At 44.2% G+C, this 14,406-nt stretch overlaps 1 protein-coding gene across 1 annotated transcript in view; it reads left to right on the forward strand.

The window, feature by feature from the left end:
- The window catches only part of si:ch211-12e13.12 (A-kinase anchor protein 2), a 30,672-nt gene that overhangs the window by 15,071 nt on the left and 1,195 nt on the right, over positions 1–14,406 (forward strand). Inside the window, exons 5-6 of the mRNA XM_064353232.1 lie at positions 11,131–13,262; positions 13,879–14,060. Of these exons, the coding sequence (XP_064209302.1) occupies positions 11,131–13,262; positions 13,879–14,060 (2,314 nt within the window). The remainder of the gene's footprint in view (positions 1–11,130; positions 13,263–13,878; positions 14,061–14,406) is intronic.

Here is a 14,406-nt window from a genome sequence, read left to right on the forward strand (position 1 = left end):
GAAAGAGAGACAGAGAGGGAGCGAGAGGGAGGGAGCAAGAGAGAGAGAGGGAGCGAGAGGGAGGGAGCAAGAGAGAGAGAGAGGGAGCGAGAGAGAAAGAGGAAAGAGAGGAAGAGAGGGAGAGACAGAGAGGGAGGGAGAGAGAGAGAGAAATGAAGAGGGAGGGAGAGAGAGGAAGAGGGCGGGGGAGAGAGGAAGAGGGAGGAAGAGGGAGGGAGAGAGAGACAAAGGGAGAGGAAGTACAAGAAAAAAAGTTACACCAGAGCCTCAACTGCAGTACCTGAAACTGAGAGGCTGTGTAGGACCCAGTGGTGGCAGACAGTAGCAGCGGCTGGACAGTTTATCGCATGCTCTTCATCAGTCTTTCAACAGTAACAGTTTTGTTTTGCCTACCGGATGGTGCAGCGCAGTTTGCTGCAGGACAGTGAATTAATCGGCCGTCCGAAGCCCGCTTACCCGCTCTGAGGTAAATCACTGGGATCCTCCGACATGGGATTATGAGTGAGTGAACGCCACAACTGCTGGGTTAACATACAATACATTTTACTCTCGCAAATGGCATTAAATGCATACAACATGAACAGGACAGCAAGTAACAGAAACTGGGTAGGCCACAGTCGGGTCATTGCCTGTTTGAGTCTTCAGTGGTGCTACACAAGTGTTTAAGGTAAAAGTCTGTTACTCCGGTTACTGCCACATTATTTTCTCCCAGAATAATTACCGGTAACATTTTTTTGTCAGTGCTGAATATACCCCTCTACTCCTATAGGCACTAGCTGTCCTGTAGCGCTGTGTGGCTAGTGATGCGGTGCATAAAACAGCTGCAGTGCTTTCTGCTTGGAATGTGGGTGAACAGGAAACCAAACAATGCTGGATTCGGACATGTTCTCTCCAGTGTGAACTGGTGTCAGTGTTTGACGTCGGCAGTAATCGCCGATTTTTGTAGTCGTATGATCTTTATACAGAAAGAATACCAAAATATTTTAAATTATATGCAGTGGTCTCCGTAATGTTTGGGAAAAAGAGACATTTTTTCTTTATTTTGCTCTGTACTCCACATTTTGAAATTTGTAATCAAACAATTCACATGTGGATGTGCATATTGTTGTCCACCCTAACCCTGAAGAGTGTTTCTGACCTGCTGGACAGATGGTTTGTGTTTTTTTCATTATGGTGAAATTATTTGGTCATCAACTATTGAGGTCTTCCTTGGCCTACCAGACCCTGTGATTACTGAGCTCACCACTGCTCTTTCTTCTTAATGATGTTCCAAACTGTTAATTTTGGCAAGCCTGAGGTTTGGCCTCTATCTCTGTTTTTATTTATTATTTCTCAATCTCCTAATGGCTCCCTTGACCTTCACTAGCACAACCCTGGTCCTCTTGTTGGCAAAAGGCAACAACAGAAGCCAAAGGCTGAAAATCAGGACTACATGTTGAAAGCTCACTTGCAAGTATACCTGCAATAAGGAGACAATTGATCACACTTGACTAATCAGAAAAGAAACCTATGAAACCATTTTTACCACTTGGTGAAACCAAAATGTGCAAAAGTACCCTTTAATAAACCACATATGACTTGTTTGATTACAAATATAAAATTGTGGAGTACAGAGCCAAGTCAGGAAAAAATAAATATGTCAGTCTCAAACATTATGGGGGGTACTGTATGTATCACTAAAAACTACAAGAAAGAGATTTTAATACTAATATATTTAATATCAGTATATTCCAGCCTATTCCTGCATAGTCGTTGTATATTATTGTTACCAGGATCCTTTAAAAGAACTCCTGACATCTGTTTTCCCGGAATTTCACATGAAATTATCAGGAAAATATTCTTCACCCCATGAAACACTCCCAGCTGGCTAGATTCTTGGCAGTCCATCACCGTACTTTCCAGTCCAGTCTCAGAGAGTGAGTTTGCTTTCAGTTTTACATGTGGTAGAGAGCATTGTAACAGTATGTCTCATCGCCAGGAATGGAAACTGAATCTCATCTGCAGTTGTCACGGAAATCAGGGTGTGGTGTTATATACACACATCCTAACCTCACTCTTAGTCAAAGGCTCCTTCTGCTGTAGCCAGACTATAACATGTTAAAGCTCCAGTAGCTCTTTAATAGTGTGTGCATGAGAAAGGGGGGGAAAAGTGTGTTTAATAAAAGGAGATAAAGCTCTCTTCATTTTCACTTTGACATTGAGAGCAGGAAACACAAAGCAGATCTCTGATCTGTAATTTCCTCAGAAATGTAAGGTCACTGCATTGTTTGTGGCATCCGGAGCGGGGAAGGCCAGTAATGCAGCCTGACGTTGCGTCAGGGAAGTCCCATTCCCCGAGAGGGTGTAAACTTTCATTACTGTTAAGTGGACCAGATCATTTTGGAAGAGCTTTGGAATTCAGTAAGCAAAAACAGGAAGTGAACATTTTACTTGTTCTTCAAAACCCATCAGAGGCAGTTTTCTGGCTCAGCAAGACTAATTTTGTGGTTTTTGATCTACTGATTCTGATTGAAAAGATTTTTGTAGTCATTGGGAGATTGCTTTAAAACTTTTATATAACGTAGGATTTTGAATTCTAAAAACAGTGTTTTTAATGAAAAGCAGTTCAGGACGACACAACTTAGACACCTCCTAAGAGCTTGTTTGTTTTTGAAATAAGTTATATATTTTTTCCAGAACAGTAGCCTAAATACAGCACACAAGGTTTTTATAGTCTTAAATATATTTTAAATTTGAAATTAATTGTACTCTTTCAGCATCTAGATGCACAGATCAAACAGATTCAGTAACTGCATTCACAAAGATCTCTACAAAATGTTGCCTTTATCTAGGACACATATAATATCCAATGGAACAGTGTGTGAGCCATTGAGAGAGGCCTGAGAGCAGGCTCTACCGCTAGCATGGCTGAATTTAAATTAGCCTCTCCTACGGGAAGCAGCAGGGTAGCCTGTCACAAGCACATGCTAATTATGGACATGAAAGCATGCGAGAACATTTGCTATTGTGAGTGAACTCAGATGCTGTGATGCTAATTCATTTAAGCAGTTAACAAAACAGCCTCACTATATATTTTGCCAAATGGTTTTTGGTAAAAAGCTTGTAATCATTTCAGTTCAAGTTCTTATGCAGTTCTTTGGTGTTCTGCAAGCAAAGCTTTTTTACTTTCACATTGAGAAAACGGAATATTCTAGACCCTATTTGAAAATTAGCCTTCTAACTAGACATTCCGCGGCATACTGTAGTCTCGGTACATATCTACTGTATATTGAACTGATTTAATAGGCTGACCTTTTAACGTTCTTCATAGGAAATGTGAAAAAGTGAAAGAAAAAGAAATCACAAATAATTCTCTTTTAGCTGTATCTGGGAAAATTGTGTAAAATCTATACTTAATTTCGGGAGTTTAGTCACATTCAACGCTGTGGACGATGTCTCTCTCTCTGTGTTTGATATATCCCAGGCCTTGTTGAGTTACAACATGAGTTACCCTGCTGGGGGAGTCACAGCATTCCAACATTCCTGTCAATCAGCGCTTTGGAATGGCAGGGTGTCTGCCGTGAACCTTGACCTCCTCACGGCTTACTGCGCTGAAGTGGGCGTTACCAGCAAGCTGTCACTCACACCTCACTGCTTCCTGTGCGGGGCTGCAGCACGGAAGTGGCCATTATCAGAGAGCTGTCACTCACACCTGTCCTCGCCGCTTTGAGGGTCTCGCCCATAAAATGGCCACTGATGCAGAGCTGCTTTCGAGATGGAAAAAGCTCTTGGTGCCAGCTTTGTATAGACATCCGCCAAAGAACACAGACATAGTACTGCTCGAGTGATTGACTAGATCTTATCCTGTATATGGATAAGGGTTTAGGTGTGTGTGTGTGTGTGTGTCTATATGAGAGAGAGACAGAGAATGGAGAGAGAGATGGAGAATTTCAAAAAAATTACTTCAAGATAAGTCTGGTTCTTGGATTTTCAAAGGCATTTTGGAACACTGGGGTTGAAAACTGCATGGTTGAAATCAGTCACAAAGCATTCATTTTGCTTCTTGTGGAGACCGCTTAGAGCCTGAGTTTACAGAGCTCTAAGCGTTAACAAAATAGCAATGTTTGGGTTTATCCTTTGGTATGTATGACTGTGCGGTGTCCAGTTTGTGGACTTTAAAAGCCCTTTCCTATGGAAAATCATAATATTAGGATGCTCTAATATATGGTCTCTTCTTGTTCTTTCGGTTGGCTGTACCTGGTTATTTTGAACAGCGTAAGGCTTTACTTTTTTTTTTTTTTTTTTACCTGAGCTACTCTTGAATAAACCTACAAACTCCCTTTTCTACCAAACATGGTAGAGATCCTAGCATTGCAGAATTGGAGACGTGTATTTTTAGAAACTGTTCCTTGTACTATAGATAACAGCAGGGAATGCTACTGCATATCCTATTTTTTAGCTAGTTAAAAGGTGTATGCATTATTTGAAAAACCTGAGAAATCCATGAAACAGAAAAGGAATGCCAGCATTTCAAAGGCATGCGATACTGGCTCTGCAATGCACAGGGAGGGGCGATCTGGCAATCACGCACGCATCACCACCAAGTCAGTGCGTAGATCTGGACAACTATGAAATCCTACTACTATAATTGGAGAGCGGTTTGTGTGTTTGTGTGTGTGTTTGTGTGTCCCACCACTCCTCCAATCATAAGAATTCCTTCCTCAAGAGCTGTTGGCTACAAATAGCTGGCATTTTCCAGCTCTCCTACTTGAGAGCTGTCATGATACCTTCTATTTCCAGCCTTCCCATGGGACAGGAAAGCGTGCAAACAAAGACCCACTTGAGATGACCAGAACACCGAAGTTCCCAAAACCGGGAGCGGAGAGAGCACCTATTGCACAGCTAGCCCCAGCCCCTGCCCCACACAAGATCATGATTTGGGGTGCTTTGTCCAGGTTCACTTCAGATCCTTGCCCAATTTTTATATTTCACATTCATTTCAAGGCCACCTTATCAGTTTTGTTTTTCCATAAATGATGCCTATGGATAACCAATCACAGTTCGCATGTACAATGCACTGCATAAGTATTTGGACAGTGACACAACCCGTAAAATAACTGGATCACACTCATTCAGTCATTGGACTGGTCTGGCTCGCGTGACCCGACCAGGAGCTTAACCGCCCGCTAGCACGACTCTAGGGGTCACTGAGACATGCAAGTCCCCCGACCACAGCAAGGTGGCGATCCGCTGGGCATCCATTATAGGTGGCCCAATAACAGGGAATGGATGCAGTCGCAATTAAAACATCACAAATGAGTTAACGGCAAGCCAACTGTTAGTTAACAAGTAGGTTACGGGCAGTTTTTTCATTTTCCATTTTTAATTTTTTAAATAGCTAAATCTGATCAGAAAGGAAAAAAATGATGTGGTGACTCATTCAAACATTATCAAACATACTTGCATTCTTGAAAGATAGAGCAGTCATAAAAGTACTAACGACGGATGAAGTCGATGAATGCCAAACATTTTTTGTCAAACTGATGTGAAGAAGTGCAGTTCACTTCTATATAAAATACAAAAAAATGTAAATAGTTTAAAAGAAATTGAAGAGTGAATGATTGTGCTGGTTGTGCAATTAAGCCCAGAGGTCAGAGGGGAGGCAAGCAGGCACACTAACAGCTCTGCAGGGATGAGTTATGCCCCCCCGAGGCCTGGGACCCCCACTGTGTGCCTGTCAAATTAATTTAGGGCCTTGAACTGGGCCTCCACCGTATGAGGTCATCAAAACCGATTCACTTCTGGCCCAAATTTAAAAGGCTTTGCCAGAAAATGCACAATTCTATCCAACATTCTTGTCTTATACCAGAGGCAGCATCACTGCTTTAAACATCAGACTGAATACATATGTCCATATTCCATGTGTCTGGTCACAGATTTTAAAATTATAAAGACCAAGAATACAGGAACGCTCTGTTAGTTGAGCATTGTGGATAAAACAGTCCCTACAACACACACACACACACACACACACACACACTCGCGCACACACACATACACACACACACTCTCCTTCAGAGCTGGACAGTGCTGTGTGTAAGGCCAGCGTTAGGGACAGACTGCCCGGTCCACGCCCAGGTAGGCGGGCCGAATTGTCCAGGGGGGGTGGGGTATGGGGGGCGCAGTCACAGAGGGGCTTTGTGTGAATGGGCCTGGAAGGAAGGGGTGCTGCCCAGTCTCGTCCGGCCCCTCTGAGTATGATGTCACTGCCAGCAGAAAAAAGGCAGAGGAAGGAATTTGTCTTCAGCTGTGAAAGAGAGGAGAGGCACTGTGGACGTACAGGGGTGCGCCGAAGTGAACGGTGACGAGCCGAGCTGAACCGAGCCGTGCCAAGCTGAACCAGGACACCCCGAGCTGAACCGGGACAGCCGGAATGCAGGGTGAGTGGAGCGGTGAATAACAGGAAAAGAGCAGCTGGGCAGCACAGGCACAGCTTATCACCGTTTTATTCTCTCAGTATAAAGAGGAAAATCACTGTGAACGTCGAAGTTTCAGCCAAGCAGCTGAGAGCATATGACGTCTGTAGTTTGATATGTTACATATCAGATTAAAGTGAGAGGAGAAAAGTAATTCTCTGACAGTTGGACTTTGTGTGACGTTAGAGCTTTTCGATCATGAGGATTTCATGTTGTGTGTACTAGGATAGAACGCACAACCCAATCAGCGTAGGCTCTCAAAAACGAGAAAGGAACTGGAGTTTAAGAAGCTCCGTGTTCTGTTAGCCCTTTTCTCGCGTAGCAGCTGAGCCGTCCGTGTAGTCTTCCATCAGACCCCCGAACGCTGGACTGCTTCCCCCCCCCGGGCATAAGCTTAATTTCCAGGAATTCCTGTGACAGAGGGGGCCGCAGTTTGTGTAGGGAGGAAGTTCTTTTGTTAAAAAGGCTGGCTGGGGGGGTCCTGGCTCGTGATCTGAATCCCAGGTGCAGAACTGCAGTGGTGCTCTGGACTGTAATCCTGTCAGTATACACACACAGAGCAGCGCTGTGTGAACGTGCGGGACATTAACCGCGAGCTGTGGAAGTCCCGCAGGACCGAGGCGTCCGAAAAGGAGCGAGCGGAGTCAGGTAGCGTGGCCGCGCGCTGACGAAGACTGGGGGGCGCGGAGACGAAAGTTGGGGGGGTGGCGGAGACAAGGGCTGGGGGCGCACAGCATGTTTAGCGGGAACCCTGGGGGGAGATAAATGCTCACAGACGTGATGAACGGCTTGGCTGTTTGGACAACGCAAAGCCCGCCGGACTCCAGCTGCTGTCAGACACAGAGAGCACAGAGAAAGAGGAGAATCACAGAGGCCAGTGTTAAGAGTTAACTCAGGGAGCGCAGAGAAGTGCTTCTATTCACTCATTTACATGCAGTGTGTTCCTGGAGTGCACAGAGGTGCACATCCAGTCTCTTACTGCCTCTCTCTCACTCGCACAGATATATAATCTGTTCTTCTGTCCACTTTCTCTTTCCCACCTCACACACATGCATGCAGGTCACTGAGATCATTTCCTTTGCTCTTAGTCCCATACAGTCTATCAGAGTCATTCGTTATAATTATACTGCAGGGTTGCTGTACCCTCAGTAGTGCTGTTACCCAGATGGAGCGGAGGCTGGTATGTGAGGAATGCCATGCTGTTCTGCCCCTGGCTTCCTGGTTATTACTACATCACACACTTCACAACCAACTGGCTTCCTGGTTATTACTACATCACACACATCACAACCAACTGGCTTCCTGGTTATTACTACATCACACACATCACAACCAACTGGCTTCCTGGTTATTACTACATCACACACATCACAACCAACTGGCTTCCTGGTTATTACTACATCAAACACATCACAACCAACTGGCTTCCTGGTTATTACTACATCACACACGTGCTACAACACACATCACAACCAAGCCCTGTAAACTCTGGGAAGTAAACTCTGTGGTGCTCAGTGGGTTTTGAAAGAGGCACGGCTTTAGATAAAGAACTATGTTCTTATTCACACATTTAAACGAGGTCTTCCAATAACAACGCCATATTACACACGAAGTCCTCACCTTCTATGCCATATATCAAGATGCTTTCTAGTCATAATTACCATCTGTGGATTCTTTCCATTGAACAAAATTTAACAACAGATAGCAGTGAAAAGAAGATAGGCATTTTAAGCTTTGTCCAAAAACAGAGGATGTTCTGCTCTCCACGGCTAACTGCCGTGGAAAACAACATTCTTCCACTACGCTTTGAGGAGTACTGGCCCAGCAGCCAGTGCTATCACAGATAACGCCGCTTCCGAAACACTGGCCACTGTTTGTCCTGGGAAAACACTTACGCCAAGAGACAGGGCGGTGAGGGAGTTTGCAGTGTGTCAAAATAAGCTAAGAAATCACAGTGATGTGCGCGTGTGTTTGTGTATGTGTGTGTGTGCGCGCGCACATGTATGTATGTGTGTGTACACACATGCACACACATGTATGTGTGTGTGTGCACTCGCATGTTTGTGTTCACATACGTGCACATGTTAGTGCATGTGTGTGTACGTGTCAGCCCAGACGGAGAGTAAAGTAAAGTGGCTGACCGTTACGCAATGCGCTGATTATGAGTGCCACACCTTTCCTTTGTACATGTTGTGATTCTTTCAGCACAAAGACACCCGGGGGTCAGTTTCCTTTGTTGACCTAATCATTGTTGGACAGCAGAGAGGGCAGGAAGGCAGGAGGCTGCTGGGGTGTGTGGATGGTCTCTGGGCTTCGTACATTTGATAAAGCTTTTCCTAAAAAGGGCAATTTTTCTGCACTATACTGTTTAATGAGCAGCAAGTCAAATAATATTGCCTTTCAAATAAGTTACTTCAAGAAAACTGGCCAGACCCAAATAACAAAATTGGTGGATGGCTTTTAGAAAATTAGCAAAGCGTGATTGCTTATTTCATGCAGGCCTAACACACAATTCACCTGTTATTTTTACTTTCCACTTGTTTGTTTCTAACTAACATAATAAGGAGGAGACAATTTAATGGACACAAAGTACATGCATCTGCAAAAAAACTGAAAAAAGACCCTGTCGTAGAATACGGACTCTAGATCTGTGTTGTCTCATTCTGGCCAGCGACAGTGAATCTATAAAATTACTGTTGTTCCAGGCAGGCAGAGCAGGGCTGACAAATGTCAGATGTCATGCATTCTCAGTGATTAGTTGGCTCTGTGCAGCATCTTTAGCCAGTTATTGACCGGTCCTGTGCAACATCGTTAGCCAGTTTTGGACTGGTTTGACTGTAACGTAAGCAACCATGCAGCCCTACCGTACAATACGATGACTACGTTTTAGTAAATATGTTTTTAAAATAGTCACTGTGCAAAAATGTGACCTGTAAAAAACACTACCAACTTAATTGCATAGTTGCAGGGTACTTAAGACACCTACAGTTGCTCTAAAATTCAATAAAACTACAGGGAAGCCATTTTGGTTGGACATAGCAGTCATTCTGAGATCCACAGGTTGGGTTTGTGCTTATGATATCAAATTACTGTGCAGCCCATATCAGACTATCAAATATCACATTTAGCATTCATGCAATGATACCTGCATGATAAATGATAAAAATAAAAATAATGACCATGAAATGCACTTTTTTTGTACGTCGCTTTGGATAAAAGCGTCTGCCAAATGAATGTAATGTAATGTAAAGGAACTTGTTTTCAGAAAACAAGGCATCTAAAATGAGACTGTTGTTTGCCTTTCAGTTTAATGTTTGACACGCTTTATTCTTGATACTTCAAAGACAAGAAAAAGATCAAGACCTCCAATTCAGATCAAGTCATTCTAACCGTGTAAAAAGTCACTGTCTTTGTAGTCACCTCAAAAAAATGCCTCCCACAACAATTGAATCATTTCTAAGAAATGCTGGGCCAACACCCAGGTCAAAAGGGAAAATGAAGCCGTTCCATCCTTCTAAATCATACCGCTTAATCTGAGTATATCTGAACTCTAAAACTGAGAACTTCAGCGCACACACAGTTTCTCTCTCATTCAAAAATCGTATACACTTTCACTCTCAACTCACAAACATGCATAAACCCTGATTGTTTTACAACCCTGATTTGTCTTTAAATGAACATAACCTCATGTTAAATAACAAAATAAATAACTTTTGATGGGATAATTCCCTTGCCGAAGTCAAATTCAGCTGATATATATCTACTAGCAACTGTGTTTTCATAGTGTTTCCCCTGAACACCTTGCAACATAAGCTATTGTAATTACAAACGAACAAAAGGTGCCAAAGTGGAATGCTGGCCTGTAGTAAAAGTTGGGCAGTCTCTTTGTTTCTCCAGACATTTTAACCCCACTGTGCCCCCCCCCCCCCCACATTGATGTTCCCTCATAATGTAGCCATGTGAACTCCTTTTTGCATTACTCAAATGACTGAAATTATTAAAAACAGATTTATGCAAGAACAAAAATGTAGAAATAGGCTGGGGATCACTTCAGATACATTTGATGTGAAATAGAAAGTAAAGTAAAACAAAAATGTGTTAAGCTGAAAACAATTAAAACGCAACTTTTAAGATAGTCACAACTATCTTGGCATCTACTCCAGGCAACACCTAATGAGTATATATAACTGCCTTTAGATTAGACATCATACTTGCATACATGTACTGTGTTTGAGCTCTGGATTGCCTGTCAGAGACTGCAGGACATTTCTTGCACAGTGAGTGAAACCACTTCTTTTATGTTTAAGATTTTCTTTAACAAAATTAACATGAACATTGATGTGGTGACAAACTGGCTGGGTGGAGACCTGTTTAAGAACATATAGGGCATTTGGGTACAATAGCACTTTCACCTCTATTCTCCTCATAGTGAATGACTCACAGTCTCAGGCGGGGGAGTGAAAGTTCCTCTCATTGATTATAGATGCCTTAGATCCAGTTGCCTTGGCCAGAGGTCAAGGTATCCATTATCCTCTGCATTCAGTGTTGTACAAACAAAGTTTGAATGATTTTGTTATTTTTTATTGGACTAATTGGATACATCTTTGCCTTTCAGATATCCTCCTCCAAACTCTGAAAGGAGAACCCTGAGCCATTGATTGACAGAAGCAGTGTGACGCGTGACGCTTTCCCTTGCACTGTTGGCAGACCTCTGGGTAAAAGGCACAATGGAAATGGAAGCTCCTTTTCCCAACACCCAAATGGAAAACCAGCATATCTGCTGTCCTGCAAATGAGCAGAATGGCTTCGCAAACCGCCGTGACTCTACGGAGGGAGAAGCCATGAGGGAAATGGTCCCCCTAGATCTGGCACTGGAAGAAGACAGCTGCCATTCAGCATTTGGAATAAACTCAAGCGGACCTTCTTCCTCTGGTCTAACGACAATTGATACCAGTGATAGTCAGTCTGCTTTGGTTCCTGATGTACAAACTGCGCATATCAAAAAAGATGAGGTAGAAGGGAAGAAAAGTGCTTGTACTGATGAAGATTCTTACTACAGAAATCCTAATGGTCATGTAAAAATGGTAGGTCAGGATTGCAAGTCGCCGACAACCATCAAGAAAGAGGCCCGCTTCGAGCTCCGGGCCTTCCAGGAAGAGAAGCCCTCAAAGCTTTTTGACTGCAGTTCAGAGAAGGAGCCTATCCGTGTGACGAAGGTCAGAGACAGTGAGGAGATGGAAGAACTGGAGAGGGAAAGGCAAGAGCTTATCCATAGTCAAGCCGTTAAGAAAAACCCAGGGATAGCCACAAAATGGTGGAACCCACCTCAGATAAAAACAATAGAAGAAGAGCTGGATCCAGACCAGCTGGAATCACACAGAAAGTATCAGGAGAGAAAGAAGAAGCTTGAATCTTCAAATATGCAGCAGACAGATGCTTCCTTCATACCAGAGGAAGCCATCAGGAAGGAAGACCTTTTAATAGAGGAAAGAAACTTTTCCACAACCCAGAACCAGCTTCAGCTGGAAGAGAACACTGTTGAAATTAGAGGACTCCAGACAGTAGTAACGCCTGAGCTTTGTTCAGGAAACCTATTTTCTGGAGGAGCAGAGGCAAAACATGCAGAAAAATCTTCTTCCTCATTAGAAAACACCACTGCTGACCATGTCCACAGCGCTCAGGAAAAGGCTACTGAGGCAAAAACCCAGAGAGCTGATGAGCATCCAACAGACACTACCACTGAGCAAGCAAGGACTGAGAATGAGCTGAAAGAGAGAAAGGACAGGCAGGAAAATTATGGAGACTTCACTTGTGCCCAAGCAGGGGTGACTGTCCTGGAGGATCCAGAACTGTCCTCAGCGAATAGTTCCTGTCACAATGAGGAGATTGACTCTGGACTTGATGACCTCTCTGTCCAGTCTCAGGACACACCCCCACAGGAGCTCCTGTCCAACGACTTCAGCATAGACAACGTGAGCGACAGCGGGACCTCCAACGAGGCCACCGGCACCTTCCTGGAGAATTCTCTGGGGGATTTCTCTCTTCCTGCCACCCCACAGGCCACCTCGCCAGTGGATGGTGAGATGGGCAGGAGAACTGCAGCACGAAGTGAGATCAGCACGTCCCCATCCTCCCCCAGGACCTTCATGACAGAGGAGCCCGTAGAGTATCACACTACAGTCCCAGTCCAGAAGGTCACTCAGCAAGCCCGCCAGACCACCAGCTGGGAATTAACAGAGTCCCAAAAGGAGTCCCTGCCCAACCCTGGGAGATATGAGGAGGTGCGCAATGAAACACATTTGGGAGAATCCTCAGGGAGCAGCGATGGGAAAAGCTGCATTCAGCAGGCCTCCCAAATATGTGACCACAAATCTAAATATGATCCTCCACAGGCGTCGTCTCCAGTGCAAGAAAAGCAAGACGTAGCTCAAGAGATCCCTATGAAGACCCCTCCAGTCTGCAATGACACCTACCGGCCTCTGACCGTTGAGGGTAGCCAGTCCCCACAGGCCAGTGAGAAGCAGCAGTTCAGCTATTTCAGTAAGTACTCCGAGGCCGCGGAGCTGAGGAGCACAGCCTCCTTGACACGACACCGGGAGCCCGAGGTCAGCTCAGTACCCTTCAGACTGCGCTCCCACAAGCAGAGGACCCTGTCGAGGATCGAGGAGGAGATCCGAGCAGCACAGGAGCGCGAGCAGGAGCTGAAGAGGCAGCGGCAGACACGGGGACCGAGTACGGCTCCCGGCCACAAGGACAGGACCTCCAACGTTCCCACAAGACTGGTGGTGACAGCAAAGACAGCACCGGGTGAGCCCTTGGGCATTATTCTGTGCAATATGTTAGATTCCTCCTGACTTCCTGTATGGCTGAATAGCTCATTCTGAGGTCCCAGCTCCATATGCCATATATAGCACACATCTTACAATCAAGTGCTCCACAAAGGTGTCTTTTGCACTCCCAGCAGCCACTTTCCTAACATGTTAATAACTGGCATGTTGACACTAAGTCCAGTCTGAAAGGAGCCTTTATGAAAAATGAAAACTCAAGTAACGCAAATGTAGAGGAAATTAAGGCCAAAACCCGAGACTGGCTTGGGACTAAATGGTCAAAATATTAAAGAAACAACAGAGCCTGACATTAGCCATTTCTGATCATTTCCATTACTCGCATCGAGAATATTTTTACTGAATATTTTCCGCCAGTTTTGATATCAGAAATGACAGCACCAGGGGAGTTTATTTTCATTATTTTCAAGGCTAATATTGATATAAAATAAATACCACATTGTCTCAACCCGTTAAATGATAAAGCATTCATTTTAATACATCGTGCCAACAAATGAATAAAGTAACATAACCGGAGAACACACTCCAGTGATTAGACCTTAATATAGATTCTTCTTCATTTCCTCCGTTACGAACAGGGAAAATACACTGTGTTGCTTTCACACCTCCGGGCCAGGACTGCCCAAACTCACCCACCCTCTCTGACGTGAGCAGCGAGGGCTCAGAGGGGGGCCAGCGTCCCAAAAACTTCATGCAGACCCTAATGGAGGACTACGAGATCCACAAAGTAAAACGCAAAGACAAGATGGAGGACAACAGAGTGAGTTCTTACCCATTGCTCTCCTGCCATTTTGATTCATCACTCAAGTATAGTGCAGTGTGTGTAAAGCAATCAGTCCAAGAAGTCTACAAAGGCCTCTGGTCTGGTCTGAATGACAAATAAGATGCCAAATCAGCTTTTCTCCAATGGCCACGATCTGCCATTAAACTCTATCTTTAGGGATAATATTGATAATAGGTCAAATTTTTTCATGTGAATGTGACTGAATTTGGATGCCATGCATCACATTCCTATAGACGATTTAAATATAGTGTAGCAATTATAATATTTTAATGCTCAGTATACAATGTGAAAAAAAGGCCAGTTAGCTCTTCTCTTACATACT

Source organism: Anguilla rostrata, chromosome 10, assembly GCF_018555375.3.
Source record: "Anguilla rostrata isolate EN2019 chromosome 10, ASM1855537v3, whole genome shotgun sequence".
NCBI lineage: Eukaryota > Metazoa > Chordata > Actinopteri > Anguilliformes > Anguillidae > Anguilla > Anguilla rostrata.